Source organism: Nerophis lumbriciformis, linkage group LG14 (genome assembly GCF_033978685.3).
Source record: "Nerophis lumbriciformis linkage group LG14, RoL_Nlum_v2.1, whole genome shotgun sequence".
Taxonomy (NCBI): domain Eukaryota; kingdom Metazoa; phylum Chordata; class Actinopteri; order Syngnathiformes; family Syngnathidae; genus Nerophis; species Nerophis lumbriciformis.
This window is the reverse complement of record NC_084561.2, coordinates 6,225,951-6,245,925: the sequence shown is the minus strand read 5'-3', so window position 1 is coordinate 6,245,925 and position 19,975 is coordinate 6,225,951. Positions and strand designations below refer to the sequence as shown.

Genomic DNA, 19,975 nt, shown 5'->3' with positions numbered 1-19,975 from the left:
CTTTGTGGAACTCCCTGTGTGGGTTCTAGATGAAACCCTTGAAACCTGAAAGGGTTCTTAGTGGAACTCCCTGCATGGGTTCTAGATGAAACCCTTGACAAACGAAAGGGTTCTTAGTGGAACTCCCTGTGTGGGTTCTAGATGAAACCCTTGAAATACGAAAGGGTTCTTAGTGGAACTCCCTGCGTGGGTTCTAGTTGAAAGTCTTGAAATACAAAAGGGTTCTTAGTGGAACTCCCTGTGTGGGTTCTAGATGAAACCCTTGAAATACGAAAGGGTTCTTAGTGGAACTCCCCGTGTGGGTTCTAGATGAAACCCTTGAAACATGAAAGGGTTCTTAGTGGAACTCCCTGCGTGGGTTCTTTGTAGAACCTCTCATGGGGGGTTCTGGGTGGAACCTTACACACACAGTTCTAGGTAGAACCCTCCAAAAGGGTTCCAGGTGGAACCTTTATAAAAAGGTTCTACCTGGAGCCAAAAAGGGTTCTCCTATGAGGACGAGCCGAAGAACCTTATATGGTTCTACTTAGCACTTTTATTTCTAAGAGTGTATAAATTACCGAAACCCTGTCATTTGTTATTGCATTGAAAGCAACACGGAGTCAGGCGCATGCACGCTGGCGTCGTTTGGCTTATTAATCATGGCGGACTTACAACGTTAATCTCGCTACAAGGATATCACCTCAGAGTATACTTAATCAACAGCCATACACATCACACTAAGGGTGGCAGTATAAACAACGCCAACACTGTCAATCAATCAATCAATGTTTATTTATATAGCTCTAAATCACAAGTGTCTCAAAGGGCTGCACAAGCCACAACGACATCCTCGATACAGAGCCCACATAAGGGCAAGGAAAAACTCACCCCAGTGGGACGTAAATGTGAATGACTATGAGAAACCTTGGAGAGGACCGCATATGTGGGTAACCCCCCCTTCCCCCTCTAGGGGAGACCGAATGCAATGGATGTCGAGTGGGTCTAACATAATGTCATAAACCTGTGCCATATAGTGAGACCACACTAAACAACAATGACAATTACATTTCGGGAGAATATTTGCACCGCAACACAACATAAACACAACAGAACACAACCCCAGAATTCCTTGTAGCACCAACTCTTCCGAGGCGCTACAGTAATTTTTCCCTCGCTTCCCGCCGTGTGTTTAAGAGCGCACTGCTGTTAGATGGAGACAGGTGTGGACAATATTGGAGACACTTGTCCCCACACTAAAAGTATACAGCGAAGGAGAAAAACTATTTGATGTTGCTTTCATTTTGACAATATCAATAGCAGTAGCGCTCGATGCTGCGTGCTCTTAGAAGATGTCTATGTGTATACTTGTTTACATTAAGGGGATTTCCAAGATGGCGCCAACGCCCCAGCATGCTTAGCGGCTCCCATTTCCTGTTAACTTGTTAGTTTCCTACCTGGTCAGCAAAATGCTCCAAGTTTATCGCGTACAACTAATGTGTCAATATACTAGTCAACACAGTACACCAGACAAAGAAGGAGTTCAAGAAAGAATTGGAATGAGAAGTTAATGCTAAACACTCATTTCTAACCTCATGACAATGGGTGTAACTTTCACTAAATACAGCCTTCCATTACGTTTTAAGCGACTGTTAATAAGTAAAATCCACATTTAAAATAATTTTAAAAAACGGATTCATCCTAAACATACTAATTCCATAAAATAAATTAAAAACTCACCTTTAATGTAAAGTTTCCTCGCTGAAGACAAGAGTCCGAGCGGCGCCACAAGATTACTACGCGTCAATTCACCTGTTGTCACCGCGTGGGCGGGTCATCTTCATAATATCCATCCGCAATAAAAAATAGTACCCTTTTGTTCGCCACTTTTCTCAATAGTTTAGATTAAATGTGAACACAAAACGTATCTGCATGTGTTAAAAGGTTATTGTTTTCCACCTTTAAACGTTAAAATGGGTTAAAAAAATAAATTGTAAAATAGAAATAGGAGATTTTGTCATCCTCCTCCTGGTCATATATCCTCCACACACTATCACCACGCCCACTTTACATCACGACTAAGTGAACACATGAATAAATGTCGGCACAAGACTTCATCTTACATTTAACATTACAAAATGTGCATTTAAGTTCCAAATCCAAAATTTGTCAGAGCTCAAAACAACATTGATTCATTATTATTATTCATTCATTATTGTTTTTGAGCAATAACAGTAAAACATTCATACTAAAAGATTTCGGGTGTCCACAAGGGCCCCACTCATCAAAATATAATACATCAATATATACATTAATAAAAAGTATATAGTTAATCTTCAAATATGTCTGTCAAGTATAATATTTGATACATTTTTTTATGTTTATGCCTTTTTGTCAAATAATCCCTTGTTTTATTTATTTGGCAAAGACACAAAATATGCAATATTTTCCCCCCAAAATATTTCAAAGTGAAATATTTGTTAGTTAATTAAATAAGTAAATGAATCATAACAACATAGTTTTTGTTTCATTATGGTTTTTTGAGCAATAAGAGTAAAAACAATCACAAACAGGCGTCTAAAAGGGCCCCACTCATAAAAGAGTAAAACATTTAATTATCAATAATCTTGAGTTATCAATAGTTATTACAAAATATATTAAATATCTACATCAACTTCAGATCCATCTGTCAAATTAACACGTTACAATTTTTGTGTTTTATGCCCCTTTTTTGTAAAAGAAAACCTTGTTTTATTTGGTAAAAACACAAAATATTCAACAATTTCCCCCACAAAATATTTCAATGTGAAATAATTGATGTCAAATACATGGAGCCTTAAATCAATAATTAAATAAATAATTCACAACAACGTTGCTTTTGGTTCATTATTGTTTTTAATAGAAAACAATAATAACATAATAATAATAATAATAAATAATAAATTAACAATAATAAAAAATCAGACTAAAGGTCTTGTCCATCCAAAAAGGCACCACTCATTAAAAATAAGATTATACATCAATATATGCTATAAAAAATATATCTCTAGATCAACTTCAGATCTATCTTTCGATTATAAGCTCTTATTTTGTTATGTTTTCTTTGGTTTTTCTGCCCTTTTGGCAAATAAAACATTGTTTTATTTTTATGGCAAACACACAAAAGATGAAATAGTAAATATTAAAATATATTTAAAAAAAGAGTTAGCATATACGAATACTCTATTACTGTTAAGCAAACTATGAATAATAAAACATGTGCCCTTTATCATAGCTACACGTATGACAAAAAAAAAGCGTGTGAAAATCAGTGGTATTCAGTGAGGTAAGATGAATTAAATGCGCTGACAGTTCATTGCTCCTGCCAAATGAATTGCACTGAGTGGAGCGGATCACCACTCCAAGATGGCGGCCCCGCGTCTCGTCAGCGCCAGTCGGCAGTAGCGCTCGATGCTGCGTACCCTTACAAGATGTCTATGCACTACCCGATCGGTACCGGAAGACCCCCATCGTCCACGCATGCGCAAAGATTACGTCATTCCGGTCAACTTGTGACGTTTGTGCAGAGCGTCACTGTTACAATTACAAACGTTATTTCAGAAAACAGTTTTTATTTTCACATCGTTCAGAAACCTGAACAATTTGTTCCGCAGCCTTAAATGGCAAATGAATCCATCTTTTTTAACGACTTTATTTACATCAAATACATCCATCAGATGTATTTGATGTAAATAAAGTCGTCAAAAAAACAACAACTTACAACAACAACATACAACCTTCACGGGGCTACCGCGCATGCTCGTCACTACTGTTGCATGATGGGTAGTGTAGTTCTTTATCCCCTAGCTTATAACATCACAGCATCTAGCGAGTGTAGCACAGCCCACTCCTGACACCAGGCACTCGTCCTTGGGTCGTGGGTGTTATTACGACAAAGGACTCATCTTCCATAGCAACAATGGTCGTTTCCGTGGAGGAGGTGTCCGCGTCCATTGTGCGGGAGTATCTGAGTAGAAAGGTACGTTACCTAGCAACAATGCTAACTACTAGCCTGCAGTACGTTGCCAAGCAACAATGCTAACCACCTGTAGCCACGCTAGCGTTAGCTCTTGGGTTACTATGCTATAGAGTTGTGATGCTAGTTCATGTCTTAGGTTACTATACGCCGAACATTGGATTTATATTCCATATATATGTGTGAGTTGGACACTGGCATCAACACTCGCACTTTATATTAATTAATGTTGTTTTGACGCAAGTCTACACCGGAAGTACCCGCTACTACATTTTTTTTTTTTTTTTTAAATACACACTTATCCCCCTTTTTAATTCGACGATTTAGATCTTACCATTTGGTTTTACAAAACACACAACTTCCTCATTTACCTCAACGAAACCATAGACATCTTATAAGTAGACGCAGCATTGGCTGCTGTGACGCGAGAAATTGTGCCGCCATCTTGAAGTGGTGATGAGGAGCCAGTGAGCAGCCTAAACTGACAGTTGACAGGTAAAAAACAAAGATGGTGTTCAGCGTTTTCCTGCTCAAATGAGTGGACTGTTGAAAATAGGAATCGAGGGATTATAAAGTTACTTAAGTGAATGACCCGCCTTGTGTGTTTACCAAAACAGACATTTTTGGTAAAACTGTTCTGAAACTAAATTCTACCACAACAGGGGTGCCCAAAGTGGTGCCCGGGGGCCAAATTTGGCCCACCGAAGGGTGTGAACTTTATTATTTACATTTAGGTTATTTGTGTTTCACGCTTAAAATTATTGATATAGGATAATGGTGTGATATCAGCAGTATTGCATTATATCGGCTTGTGTGTAAAATGTGTGATACAAGCGGTCCTGCAGCGCGTTTACTTGTGTGTGATATCATGTACGATAAAAGCAGTCCTGCAGGGTGTTTACTTGTGTGTGGTATCAAGTACGATACAAACAGTCTTGCAGCATGTTTACTTGTGTGTTATATCATGTATGATACAAGCAGGCCTGCAAAGTGTTTACTTGTGTGCGATATCATGTGCGATACAAGCGGTCCTGCAGAGTTTACTTGTGTGTGTGTGATAAAATGTGCAATACAAGCAGTCCTGCAGCGTGTTTACTTGTGTGTGATATCATATGCGATACAAGCAGTCCTGCAGCGTGTTTACTTGTGTGTGATATCATGTGCGATACAAGCAGTCCTGCAGAGTGTTTACTTGTGTGTGTGTGATATCATGTGCGATACAAGCAGTCCTGCAGGACAGCCAGTAAACATCTAAATGTCCTCCAATAAACACACAATTTATTTTATCTTACTATACTCAAATGAGCGGACTGTTGAAAATAGGAATCGAGGGATTACTTTTCACAAGTAAGATTTAACATTAACGTACTATTGGTTGTATTTTGTGAAAATAATATTACCACAGAGTTGAGAAGGAGCAAAGATCTTCAATAGTACTGAAATCGTAGCCGCTAGCAAACAAGAGTATGACCATAATAGAATTGCTTGTCAATGAAATTAATTACATTTAAAAATGTCATACTTGAATAACATAAAGTTTAAATAAATGATGAAGATAAAGATTGTAAAAGCCAACACAGAATTAAGACAGAATTTGGTTTTATTCTGAATCCAGTGAAACAGATTGGTGGTTTTAGCTGATATAAAGACTTTCAGGTGTTTATATATGTTTATGTTTAAGTATTCGGCAGACGCTTTTATCCAAAGCGACATACATAAAAAAATACATATAAAACAATCACTGTAAACATGATCATTTAAGGGAAGAATGTAATACAAAATATCGATACAAAGTGTCAAGACAGAATAAACTCTCTGCTGCTGCAGCAACAGAGATACAGTCTATAAGATATATAGATATCTAATGTATTCATACATTGTTTATGGAGGATATACGCATGTATATATAACCTAATGATATTGTTTCTTCAACTTAAAAATAGCTGACCGTTTTTTTCCCCCCTTCTCTGGGATTATATTCCCAGTTTTGATCTCGGACGTCTGGTCACTTATAGCATATAAGAATATTCTATTACTGTTGAGCAAAATATGAATAATAAAAAACGCCAAAACGTGTGTCCTTTATCATAGCTACACGTATGACAAAAAAGGGCGTGAAAATCAGTGGTATTCAGTGAGGTAAGATGAATTAAATGCGCTGACAGTTCATTGCTCCTGCCAAATGAATTGCACTGAGTGCAGCAGATCACCACTCCAAGATGGCGGCCCCGCGTCTCGTCAGCGCCAGTAGGCAGTAGCGGTCGATGCTGCGTCTACTTATAAGATGTCTATGAACGAAACTACCTGCATTTCCCAATTATTATAACTTTACCGGATGTGACGTCTCCTTAGTTTTCCATTTTTTTAATTGTATTTTTTTTATTGAACAACCAACATACATTTATAACTCACACAAAAGTCAAGGCACTTTCAACATTAAGGAAAGAAAACACAAGCAACTACAGATAGAGTATTAAATATTAATAAATATAGTAAAAAATATGACCAAAAAAAACAACAAGACAAAAAGGACCCTAACTAACTAAATCACTTTAAATGTTTTTAACAAAGATATCAATTTAAGGGCTTTTGTACTCTTAATCATTCTCCAAGATTTGATTGATAATTGTAAACCATTAAGCCAATTAGAAAATGTAGGACTTACTTTTATAAATCTACATTTATGTAGAAATTTTTTGCCTGGATCATGACAAACAATTTCTATGTTACAGTCTTGCCACTACATGAGTTGTCAACATCCGGGGCTTCTCTTTTTAACTAAATAAAAACACTTGTGCCCTGCGATGAGGTGGCAACTTGTCCACGGTGTACCCCGCCTTCCACCCGAATGCAGCTGAGATAGGCTCCAGCACCCCCCGCGACCCCGAAATGGACAAGCGGTAGAAAATGGATGGATGAATGAAAAACACTGGCAGTTTATATTGTCGATTTTAGACATATGTACACATCAAATTGACGCGGACGTAGCCGCCACTGCATTAGTTGTCAACATCCGGGGCTATTATTATGCTCCAGGCATAATAAATGTCAATTTATGAAAGTATGGCCTACATTTTGTAATTGGCTAAATGGTTTACAATTATCATTAAAATCTTGGAGAATGATTAAGACTACAAAAGCCCTTAAATTTATATCTTTGTTAAAAACATTTAAAGTGATTGAAGGAGCCCTTTTTGTCTTTTATTTAAATATATATATATATTTTATTATTATTATTTATTAATATTTAATACTCTCTGTATTTTATTTTGTTTTTCTCCCCTTGTTGTTGAAAGTGCCTTGACTGTTGAGTGAATTATTTAAAAAAAAAAAAAAAAAAAGTTGTCAACATCAGGGGCTTTTTTTGACCTAAATATAAAGCAATGTGCAGGGACTGAAGAGGACCATCGCCTGCATGGATGAAGAGCACCCACGCACACATTCCAGTATCAACAACAGATCACAGTTGAGGCAGATCCTGCACATAGAAGACCTGTACAGGAGGAATAAGGTAAGCACAGATGTGGAATGGTCCATCCATCCATCCATCCATCTTCTTCCGCTTATCCGAGGTCGGGTCGCGGGGGCAGCAGCCTAAGTAGGGAAGCCCAGACTTCCCTCTCCCCAGCCACTTCGTCCAGCTCCTCCCGGGGGACCCCGAGGCGTTCCCAGGCCAGCCGGGAGACATAGTCTTCCCAACGTGTCCTGGGTCTTCCCCGCAGCCTCCTACCGGTCGGACGTGCCCTAAACACCTCCCTAGGGAGGCGTTCGGGTGGCATCCTGACCAGATGCCCGAACCACCTCATCTGGCTCCTCTCCATGTGGAGGAGCAGCGGCTTTACTTTGAGCTCCTCCCGGATGGCAGAGCTTCTCACCCTATCTCTAAGGGAGAGCCCCGCCACCCGGCGAAGGAAACTCATTTCGGCCGCTTGTACCCGTGATCTTGTCCTTTCGGTCATAACCCAAAGCTCATGACCATAGGTGAGGATGGGAACGTAGATCGACCGGTAAATTGAGAGCTTTGCCTTCCGGCTCAGCTCCTTCTTCACCACAACGGATCGATACAGCGTCCGCATTACTGAAGACGCCGCACCGATCCGCCTGTCGATCTCACGATCCACTCTCCCCCACTCGTGAACAAGACTCCGAGGTACTTGAACTCCTCCACTTGGGGCAAAATCTCCTCCCCAACCCGGAGATGGCACTCCACCCTTTTCCGGGCGAGAACCATGGACTCGGACTTGGAGGTGCTGATTCTCATCCCAGTCGCTTCACACTCGGCTGCGAACCGATCCAGTGAGAGCTGAAGATCCTGGCCAGATGAAGCCATCAGGACCACATCATCTGCAAAAAGCAGAGACCTAATCCTGTAGCCACCAAACCAGATCCCCTCAACGCCTTGACTGCGCCTAGAAATTCTGTCCATAAAAGTTATGAACAGAATCGGTGACAAAGGGCAGCCTTGGCGGAGTCCAACCCTCACTGGAAACGTGTCCGACTTACTGCCGGCAATGCGGACCAAGCTCTGGCACTGAGCATACAGGGAGCGGACTGCCACAATCAGACAGTCTGATACCCCATACTCTCTGAGCACTCCCCACAGGACTTCCCGAGGGACACGATTGAATGCCTTCTCCAAGTCCACAAAACACATGTAGACTGGTTGGGCAAACTCCCATGCACCCTCAAGGACCCTGCCGAGAGTATAGAGCTGGTCCACAGTTCCACGACCAGGACGAAAACCACACTGTTCCTCCTGAATCCGAGGTTCGACTATCCGGCGTAGCCTCCTCTCCAGTACACCTGAATAGACCTTACCAGGAAGGCTGAGGAGTGTGATCCCACGATAGTTAGAACACACCCTCCGGTTCCCTTTCTTAAAGAGAGGAACCACCACCCCGGTCTGTGGAATGGTGTACATTTATATTATCGACCATATAGGCAAAACACTCAAAAAATAAAACTAAATTGGCAAACGTAAGAAACTGTATTTTCACTGTTAAGCTTTCGACTGAGACTAGTGCTAAATGCAGAGAAATCTGAGGTGATGTTATTTTCTAATGGCAAACTGCTATCGAATATTCATGAGGTTGAACTTGAAATGGTCATGACATATGAATACTTGGGGATTGTTATTTTCAATCTCACATAGAAAAACTTGTGGCTAAACTTAGAATTTAAGTTTTAAGAAACTGTCATGACTTGGTCTTGGGTGTTTGCTTTTCCGGGATGCAACGGAAAGTTGGCTCGGGCGAGACGGGAATGTAAGTACATTTTTTATTTAAAGACTATAAATACAGAAAAAAAGGATCAAACAAAAAGCGCGCACAGAGGCAGAGAATAAACTATGAAACCAAAAGACTATAGCAAAAAAGTACAAATGAAAAGCACGCACAGTGGCGGAGAACAAACTATGAAAAACAAAAAGACTATAAACATGGAACAAAAACTTACTATGACAAGGGACATGAAGCAGGATCTTAGAGGATGAAGAGTGTTCAGAAGCATAAATGTGGAGATGTCGTCAGAAAGACAAACTGAAAAACACTGAACTTAAATACTACAGACATGATTAACGAAGGGGCTTCACGGTGGCAGAGGGGTTAGTGCATCTGCCTCACAATACGAAGGTCCTGAGTAGTCTTGGGTTCAATCCCGGGCTCGGGATCTTTCTGTGTGGAGTTTGCATGTCCTCCCCGTGACTGCGTGGGTTCCCTCCGGGTACTCCGGCTTCCTCCCACTTCCAAAGACATGCACCTGGGGATAAGTTGATTGGCAACACTAAATTGGCCCTAGTGTGTGGATGTGAGTGTGAATGTTGTCTGTCTATCTGTGTTGGCCCTGCGATGAGGTGGCGACTTGTCCAGGGTGTACCCCGCCTTCCGCCCGATTGTAGCTGAGATAGGCTCCAGCGCCCCCCGCCACCCCAAAGGGAATAAGCGGTAGAAAATGGATGGATGGATGATTAACGAAAACAGGTGCGTGACTCAAGACGTGAAACAGGTGCGTGACGTGACAGGTGAAAACTAATGGGTTGCTATGGTGACAATCAAGAGTGCACAATGAGTCCAAACGTGGAACAGGTGAAACTAATGGGGTAATCATGGAAACAAGACAAGGGAGTGAAAAGACAGAAACTAAAGAGTCCTATAACTAAACAAAACATGACTTAAAACAAAACATGATTACACAGACATGACAGAAACAAGTCCTGTTTTTCCCTACAAGTTAGGAAACGCTTGATTCTGACCACCAATGCCTTTGCTTAAAGATGGAGACGTGCTTTTTATGAATGCACTTCTTTGAAAAAAACAAAACCGGATGGTGTATATCACTGTGCCTTACTAGTATTAGTGGTTGTGGCAACCGTGTCCACCATTGCACCTTGTATGCAACAACAAACTGTCCATCTTTGTCAGTCCGTAGATTGTCTCGATGGATTGTTTTTATTTATAAATCCCTTCTTGGTCTGGTTCCCCCTTATTTATGTCCTTTTAAGTGTAGAGACTCCAGTTGCTACAGTTTGCAGTCAGAGGACATCTTTGGTGAGTTGGTTCCTAGAGCCAACACAAATCTTGTTAAAAAAAACAAAACTTCAGATTTGCTGCTCCATGATCCTGGAATTAATTACAAAAGGATCTGAGGCTACCTGAACTCATCCCTATGGGGGCATTTCAGACCATTTTAAAAGGGATCGACAAGCTGTGTCTATTGGGCATTTACATTGTTTTTATTAAAACATTTCATTTATTACCTATTGCGTGTTTTTATGTTTATGTTGTTAGTAATTTGTACTTTTAACTATAGCGTGTGGGTTTTTACATGGTAATTAAAGCATACTTGCCAACCCTCCCGGATTTTCTGGGAGACTCCCGAAATTCAGCGCCTCTCCCGAAAACCTCCCGGGACAAATTTTCTTCCGAAAATCTCCCGAAATTCATGTGTCGACAGCCTGTTTTCACTGCCGCTTTCCCACAATATAAACAGCATGCCTGCCCAATCACGTTATAACTGTAGAATGATCGAGGGCGAGTTCTTGGTTTCTTATGTGGGTTTATTGTTAGGCAGTTTCATTAACGTCCTCCCAGCGCGGCAGCAACACACAACAACAGCAGTCACGTTTTTGTCTACCATAAAGCAGTTCGTCTGCCGTAAACAGCAATGTTGTGATACTCTTAAACAGGACAATACTGCCATCTACTGTACATGCATATGTGACATTAACATCTAGGGCTTTTAGAGAGTGCAGTGCACAACTGCGCACACAACGAAGAGACGAAGCAGAATGCATCATCAGAGAGGGTGTTCAGCATGGTTAGAAAAATAGTGACAGAGAATAGAACAAGGATGGACAATTCAACCCTTAACTCAACAATGAGTAGATGAGTGTTATGTGTGTGTATATGTGTAAATAAATGAATCAAATCAACTTTATTTATAAAGCACATTTAAAATTCACTGAAATTCAAGTATTTCTCTTATTTATATATATATATATATATATATATATATATATATATATATATATATATATATATATATATATATATATATAATAAATACATTTAAAAAAAAAAATATATATATACATACATATACAGTATATAATAAAATAAAATAAAAAATGTATTTATAGCTAGAATGCACTGAAAGTCAAGTATTTCTTATATATATATATATATACCGGTGTATATATATATATATATATATATATATATATATATATATATATATATATATATATATATATATGAAATACTTGACTTGGTGAATTCTAGCTGTAAAAATACTCCTCCCCTCTTAACCACGCCCCCAACCCCGCCCCGACCACGCCCTCACCTCCCGAAATCGGAAGTCTTAAGGTTGGCAAGTATGAATTAAAGGAAAATGAATGAATAAATGTTATGATGGAGCTAAAATGTACTTTGGTTCTCGCTATCATTCAGTTCCAAGTCAAGTAAAAAGTAGTAAATAATGACTTTAGTGTGTATTGAGTGGGGGGAAAAAACTGCTGAAATACAGAGTAACTGGTGAGTAACTTTGGATTTATTTAGCAGCCATTTTTTTAACGGTACTGCACTACAACCTTAGTTGGTGTGTGTGAAAGAGACACTACTTCATTGTCAGTCAGTGATAATGTTATACCAGAGCTAATTAATCAATCAAACTTTATTTATAAAGCCCTTTTCATACATAAAAGAAGTGCAACGCAAAGTGCTTTACAAAGTTAAAAACAATACCCCGGTGACCCAGATCCCCCATTGTCACATACGTACGCACGGATACAGATAACAAACAGACACACACACACACACACACACACACACACACACACACACACACACACACACACACACACACACACACACACACACACATTATATGGACCAATGATTGCATGGCTGAGTACAGAGGAGACATATGAGTAAACACTATCACAGGAGCCATGTGCGATACAAGCAGTCCTGCAGCATGTTTACTTGTGCGAAGCAGGACAGCCAGTAAACATCTAAATGCCCTCCAATAAACACACAATTTATTTTATCTTACTAAAGTAATTTACAAAAAGGTAAACATGCTAGACTGTAGGCTACTAGGAGGTAGACGCTACACAACAGCTAAGCACACAATAGCACACAAGCTAGACATAGGTAGTAATCATTGAACAATAAAACAGCACATTTGTCAATATAAACAAATCATTATAATTGCATATTATTTACACATACAAAGTCTCCAAGGCAGTATGAGAAAGAATCCAGTAACAAACGTGTCCACATCATTCAACTTCATGCATTATTTTGACCACAGCATAAGTCCATTCCAGACGCTTTATAAAAAATAGATAGTTTTTCATACCTACTATTGTTGTCTGACTCATTTCACCTGATCTAACCTGTTAGAACGTTCCACACGACCAAATAACACAACTATGTATGATCCTTGCTGATATCGTATCAGATCAATTTCGGTATCGGCCAATACTCAAGTTTCCAGTGACATGCGGTGAGGTTCATGACTGGTGAGGCACTGACTTCATCACAGTCAGATTTACAAACATATGAACCCTAAAGAGTATCTTATTCACCATTTGATTGGCAGCAGTTAACGGGTTATGTTTAAAAGCTCATACCAGCATTCTTCCCTGCTTGGCACTCAGGATCAAGGCTTGGAATTGGGGGTTAAATCACCAACAATTATTCCCGGGCGCGGCGCCGCTGCTGCCCACTGCTCCCCTCACATCCCAGGGGGTGATCAAGGGGATGGGTCAAATGCAGAGGACATATTTCACCACACCTAGTGTGTGTGACAATCATTGGTACTTTAACTCATTGGCGTTGTTAGGCCTATTTTAGGGGGGCTCAAGCCCCCCTAAAATATTCTTAAGCCCCCCTAAATAATTTGGTGTTTTTTTATTTTTTTTTTACAAATAAATGCCGACATATTCATTATAAAGTGGCCCAAATATGAGTTTAAATAAATAATCATATAACCTGTTATTATTCACTCAGTTTCCCCCCACTTCGTAGCGTAAGGTAGAGAGCCCCTTTCGTGCATCGGTATCCAATCCATTCCACTTGTTCATATAGAAAATGCCCACATCACTCAAATTCCAGCCCGCATTTTCTCTGCGACCTTGCTTGCGGTCCTGCAGGTGTACGAAGCACATTATCTTCCTTTACAATGAGTGAAGCTGCACAAAACCTTGTGTGTGCAATTGTAATTCATTTATTTTTTAAGTTTTGTGTTTCTTGTAGAATCTAAATAAAGTAATATACATAAGCCTATTGTTAAAATAATGAAAAAAACATCATTAAATATATTTGTTTTATTGTATTGTTACATTAATAGCTGTTTTATTATTATAGGATGGCTTGTTAAACATTTAATAGGATTTTCAGAGGGAGGAAAAACCAAGACATTTAATATAAAATGTAAAATGAATAAATACATAAAAAGAAAAAGAAAATATATGGTTAAAAGCCATCGTCCCGGGGAGCATTTCATTTCGTCCCGTGCATTAAAAAAAAATAAAAAAATAACAATGAATAATTTCTAAGTCTTTGTTAGCCGTTTGTGAAGTTTTGTGCTCGCGCGTAACATTCGCTCGCATCCTGTGCATCTCCTGTCCTTAAAAGCTAGTGACGCCCCTGCTTTAACTTAACTTTAACTTTACACATACAAACTGTAGCACACAAAAAAGCACATTTAATAATAAAAAAACGTTATTATGGTCTTACCTTTACTTATAAGTGCGGGAACAGTGGTGTTTGTGTTGGAGGAGTTGTGAATGAATGAAGTATGAAATCCGTGCTGCAGTCTGCAGGTGTACCTAATGTAGTGTCCCTGCAGTCGTTCACGGCTCCTCCGGCGCGAGCAATGTTGTTTTTGCACTTTTTGGCTTCTTGTTAAGTGACTTTTTTTGGGTGGAGGGTTTGGGTGTGGGCTTTGGTTGGTGTGGCGCTCTCGTCGGTGGGTGCAGTCTGCTGCGAAGGTGCCTTAAGCACCAGGAGGCGTGGTTACGCGTGCCTCAGCCAGTGCGTCTTCGCAGCAGTTTTATGATCGCTCAGCACAAGAAATACTTTACACACATACAGTTGTTGACAAAATACACTGTACATTATATACCTCAGCGAACTAAACTATGGAAATGTATAATATAATTCATATAGCAATACAGTCTCACTGCACAGCAGACCAGCAGTTAGCCGAGTCCGTCCATGTTGAGGCACTGAGTGACGTGCCTCGACTGGCTGCTGTTCACCGCACCGTCTCTTCTCAGTATTTGAACGGTAAATGTGAAAATTCAGCGATTTTGAATAAAAATAATCTAAAACTGGTGAAGTTAAATGTAAAATAACTTTATAGTATAATCACTGGATACTAGAGATGCGCGGTTTGCGGGCACAACCGCGGAGTCCGCGGATTATCCGCGGATCGGGCGGATGAAAAAAAAAAAAAAAAGATTTTATCCGCGGGTCGGGTCGGGTCGGGCGGTTGAAATAAAAAAAAAATTAGATTTTAAATAGATTCAGGCGGGTGGCAGTTAAACCAATTCGGAAATATATATACATAGTTAAATGTTGTTACCCACATACGAAAAACGAGCAGGCACCTGCTGCATATGCCACAACAGAAGAAAAAAAAAAAAAGAGATGGACACTTTTACGGAGCGGAGAAGGGACGCCTCGCCGGGGTCCGCGACCGAGGCCCCTTCCCCCGAGAGGGCCCCACCGGGAGCCGTAGCTGAGGTGATCCGCGAGAAGGGCCCGACGCACGTCCAGGGTCACCACCGCGCCCACCGCACCGACACCCCGCCTCGTCCGCCTTCGCCTCGTCCGCCTTCGCCGCGGCCGGCGTCACGCGCAGCAGGTAAGCAGCTTACCTGCCCGCCACCCCCGTGGCCGGGGGCTCGTAACAGGGGTCACTCCGCGCGCTCCGCCCACGCAGCTTACCTGCCCGCCACCCCTGTTGCCGGGGGCGCGTAACAGGGGTCACTCCGCGCGCAGTGCGCTCACGAAAGGGGTGGGGCTCACCCTGGTTGATATAGACAGCAGCTAGGACGGTGGCCATGGAAGTTGGAACCCGCTAAGGAGTGTGTAACAACCCACCTGCCGAATCAACTAGCCCTGAAAATGGATGGCGCTGGAGCGTCGGGCCCATATACCCGGCCGTTGCCGGCAGCGAGACGCGCTTGGAGGTGCGCTCAGCGCGGCTCCCATATGATTGCGCACTGGTGTGCGTCTGGGTCGTGACAGCGTGGCACGCGAATGTCTGTGCTGCATTGGATCAGTCTCCTTTCTTTAACAGGCAAAAGCTTTATAACCTCACTAATGCCTTGCATCGTCTATATTAGATATATAACAACGGGCGGGTGCGGGCGGATGCGGTTCTGATCAAATGTTAGATCGGGTGGATTGCGGATGGTTGACGACTTTCTGATGCGGTTGCGGATGAAATAATTGCCTATCCGCGCATCTCTACTGGATACATATAACAATTTAATTTTTTTTTTTTCTTTTTACATTTTTTTCTTTCCATGATGGCAGGTGAGGCCCCGCCTCACCTGCCTCTAGTGACCGCACGTCACTGCAAGTTTCCAATATCAGTCGATATTGTATTGTAAGTGAAAAAAATGATATTTGGACACTTCTACTAAAAAAACTGTTTTGTCACATTTTTTTGCCGTTTTTTTGGGGGGGGGTTGACTGCAGGTCGAGAGTTCGCCCCTGAGGACTTTACTGGAGATCGTCATAAAGCACCACATTGAAGGCGCCGATGATGACAAGATGGCCTCCAAGGAGAGGGAATCATTGGAGTCTGCTTTAATAGTCGCCAGCATCGAACATGATCGCGTCAAATTAAGGTATTCAAGAAGCTCGTGGATGTTGTAGTCCCTGGACAACTAAGCGGGATCCCTCCTAGGTCACATGTCAAGGAGGCGTCCCCCCGCCTGAACCAGCATGACACAGGGGTCCATCAAGGCCCATCAGAAGGTGAAAAAAAGCCTCCTGAAATGGTCCCGAAAAGCAGACGAATGCGACGCGGCGTGATGGCAGGACCGATATCAAGCACCCTTCAGGTAATCCACCTTTGTTCCCTGTATTAGTAGTGACAGCTTGATGTTCCATCTGATGTCGTTCTTAGGATCCCAACAAACCGAGGCTGAGTGGAAGACAGTCTGGAGATGGAATGTCACTCCTCAGTTTGCAGCAGAAAGGCTGCGAAAAGTCCACAAGTGACACAGCAGAAAGACCGCAGGGCTCGCAAAATGTGGGCCAAGGCGGACATGACAGAAACATGTAAGTCTCTCATACCAGTGAAGTTGTCACGTTGTGTAAATCATACTTGCCAACCCTCCCTGATTTTCCGGGAGACTCCCGAAATTCAGCGCCTCTCCCGAAAACCTCCCGGGACAAATTTTCTCCCGAAAATCTCCCGAAATTCAGGCGGAGCTGGAGGCCACGCCCCCTCCAGCTCCATGCGGACCTGAGTCCGCTTTCCCACAATATAAAGAACGTCTACAGTAAAGCAGTCCGTCTGCCGTAAACAGCAATGTTGTGACACTCTTAAACAGGACAATACTGCCATCTAGTGCATTTGATGAAAGCACTCGTGTGCGTGCCATACAGCAATGCATAATCAGAGAGGGTGTTCAGCATGGTTAGAAAAATAGTGACAGAGAATAGAACAAGGATGGACAATTCAACCCTTAACTCAACAATGAGTAGATGAGTGTTATGTGTGTGTATATGTGTAAATAAATGAACACTGAAATTCAAGTATTTCTTTTATTTATTTATATATATATATATATATATATATATATATATATATATATATATATATATATATATATATATATAGCTAGAATTCACTGAAAGTCAATTATTTCTTATTATATATATATATATGTATATATATATAAATCCCTGCGACCCCGAAAGGAATAAGCGGTAGAAAATGGATGGATGGATGTATATATATATATATATATATATATATATATATATATATATATATACACATCCATCCATCCATTTTCTACCGCTTATTCCTTTCGGGGTCGCAGGGATTTATATATATATATATATATATATATATATATATATATATTAGAGATGCGCGGATAGGCAATTATTTCATCCGCAACCGCATCAGAAAGTCGTCAACCATCCGCAATCCACCCGATCTAACATTTGATCAGAACCGCATCCGCCCGCATCCGCCCGTTGTTATATATCTAATATAGACGATGCAAGGCATTAGTGAGGTTATAAAGCTTTTGCCTGTTAAAGAAAGGAGACTGATCCAATGCAGCACAGACATTCGCGTGCCACGCTGTCACGACCCAGACGCACACCAGTGCGCAATCATATGGGAGCCGCGCTGAGCGCACCTCCAAGCGCATCTCGCTGCCGGCGACGGCCGGGTATATGGGCCCGACGCTCCAGCGCCATCCATTTTCAGGGCTAGTTGATTCGGCAGGTGGGTTGTTACACACTCCTTAGCGGGTTCCAACTTCCATGGCCACCGTCCTAGCTGCTGTCTATATCAACCAGGGTGAGCCCCACCCCTTTCGTGAGCGCACTGCGCGCGGAGTGACCCCTGTTACGCGCCCCCGGCAACAGGGGTGGCGGGCAGGTAAGCTGCGCGGGCGGAGCGCGCGGAGTGACCCCTGTTACGAGCCCCCGGCCACGGGGGTGGCGGGCAGGTAAGCTGCTTACCTGCTGCGCGTGACGCCGGCCGCGGCGAAGGGGGACGAGGCGGGGTGTCGGTGCTGTGGGCGCGGTGGTGACCCTGGACGTGCGTCGGGCCCTTCTCGCGGATCGCCTCAGCTACGGCTCCCGGTGGGGCCCTCTCGGGGGAAGGGGCCTCGGTCCCGGACCCCGGCGAGGCGTCCCTTCTCCGCTCCGTAAAAGTGTCCATCTCTTTTTTTTTCTTTCTTCTGTTGTGGCATATGCAGCAGGTGCCTGCTCGTTTTTCGTATGTGGGTAACAACATTTAACTATGTATATATATTTCCGAATTGGTTTAACTGCCACCCGCCTGAATCTATTTAAAATCAAAAACTTTTTAATTTCAATCACCCGACCCGACCCGACCCGCGGATAAAATCTAATTTTTTTAAATTTCATCCGCCCGATCCGCGCATCTCTAATATATATATATATGAAATACTTGACTTGGTGAATTCTAGCTGTAAATATACTCCTCCCCTCTTAACCACGCCCCCAACCACGCCCCCCCCCCGCCCCCCACCCCCCACCTCCCGAAATTGGAGGTCTCAAGGTTGGCAAGTATGGTGTAAATGGTAAATAAAAAGAGAATACAATGATTTGCAAATCCTTTCCAACTTATATTCAATTGAATAGACTGCAAAGACAAGATACTTATCGTTCGAATTGGTAAATTTTGTTATTTTTTGCAAATATTAGCTAATTTGGAATTTGATGCCTGCCTCATGTTTAAAAAAAGCTGGCACAAGTGGCAAAAAAGACTGATAAAGTTGAGGAATGCTCATCAAACACTTATTTGGAACATCCCACAGGTGAACAGGCTAATTGGGAACAGGTGGGTGCCATGATTGGGTATTTCCATGAAATGCTCAGTCATTCACAAACAAGGACGGGGCGAGGGTCACCACTTTGTCAACAAATGCTGGAGCAAATTGTTTAAGAACAACATTTCTCAACCAGCTATTGCAAGGAATTTAGGGATTTCGCCATCTACGGTCCGTAATATCATCAAAAGGTTCAGAGAATCTGGAGAAATCACTGCACGTAAGCAATTATATTACAGACCTTGGATCCCTCAGGCGGTACTGCATCAAAAAGCGACATCGGTGTGTAAAGGATATCACCACATGTGCTCAGGAACACTTCAGAAAACCACTGTCAGTAACTACAGTTGGTCGTTACATCTGTAAGTGCAAGTTAAAACTCTACTATGAAAAGCCAAAGCCATTTATCAACAACACCCAGAAACGCTGGCGGCTTCGCTGGGCCCGAGCTCATCTGAGATGGACTGATGCAAAGTGGAAAAAGTGTTCTGTGGTCTGACAAGTCCATCCATCCATCCATTTTCTACCGCTTGTCCCTTTCGGGGTCGAGTACCCATTTCAAATTGTTTTGAAAAATGTGAACGTCGTGTCCTCCGGAACAAAGAGGAAAAGAACCATCCGGATTGTTCCAGGTGCAAAATTGAAAATGCCCTTTTTTGTTTGTTTATGTTTTTTTGTTTTGTTTTATGCCTTTTTTTGTTAAATACAATAAACATTTTCATGGCAAAACCACAAAATACTCAACATTTCCCCCCTAAAAATATTTGAAAGTGGAATATTTGATGTGAAGTAATTGGAGCCTTGAATATGTCAATAATTCATAACATCACTTTTGATTCATCATTATTTTTTGAGCAATGACAGTAAAAAAAAATTCTACTTAAATTCAATTCCAGATCAACTTCATATCTATCCGT

The 19,975-nt window shown here is 41.7% G+C and overlaps 1 protein-coding gene across 3 annotated transcripts in view; it reads left to right on the top strand.

Moving 5' to 3' along the window:
- The first annotated feature begins 3,881 nt into the window (after window positions 1-3,881).
- mindy4 (MINDY lysine 48 deubiquitinase 4) overlaps window positions 3,882-19,975 on the top strand; it is a 52,705-nt gene continuing 36,611 nt past the window's right edge. For all 3 annotated transcript variants that reach the window (XM_072914600.1, XM_072914599.1, XM_061976178.2), the window contains exons 1-5: window positions 3,882-3,997; window positions 7,386-7,505; window positions 16,210-16,361; window positions 16,421-16,577; window positions 16,643-16,797. In XM_072914600.1, coding sequence (XP_072770701.1) covers window positions 3,938-3,997; window positions 7,386-7,505; window positions 16,210-16,361; window positions 16,421-16,577; window positions 16,643-16,797 — 644 coding nt within the window. In that variant the 5' untranslated portion in view covers window positions 3,882-3,937. The remainder of the gene's footprint in view (window positions 3,998-7,385; window positions 7,506-16,209; window positions 16,362-16,420; window positions 16,578-16,642; window positions 16,798-19,975) is intronic.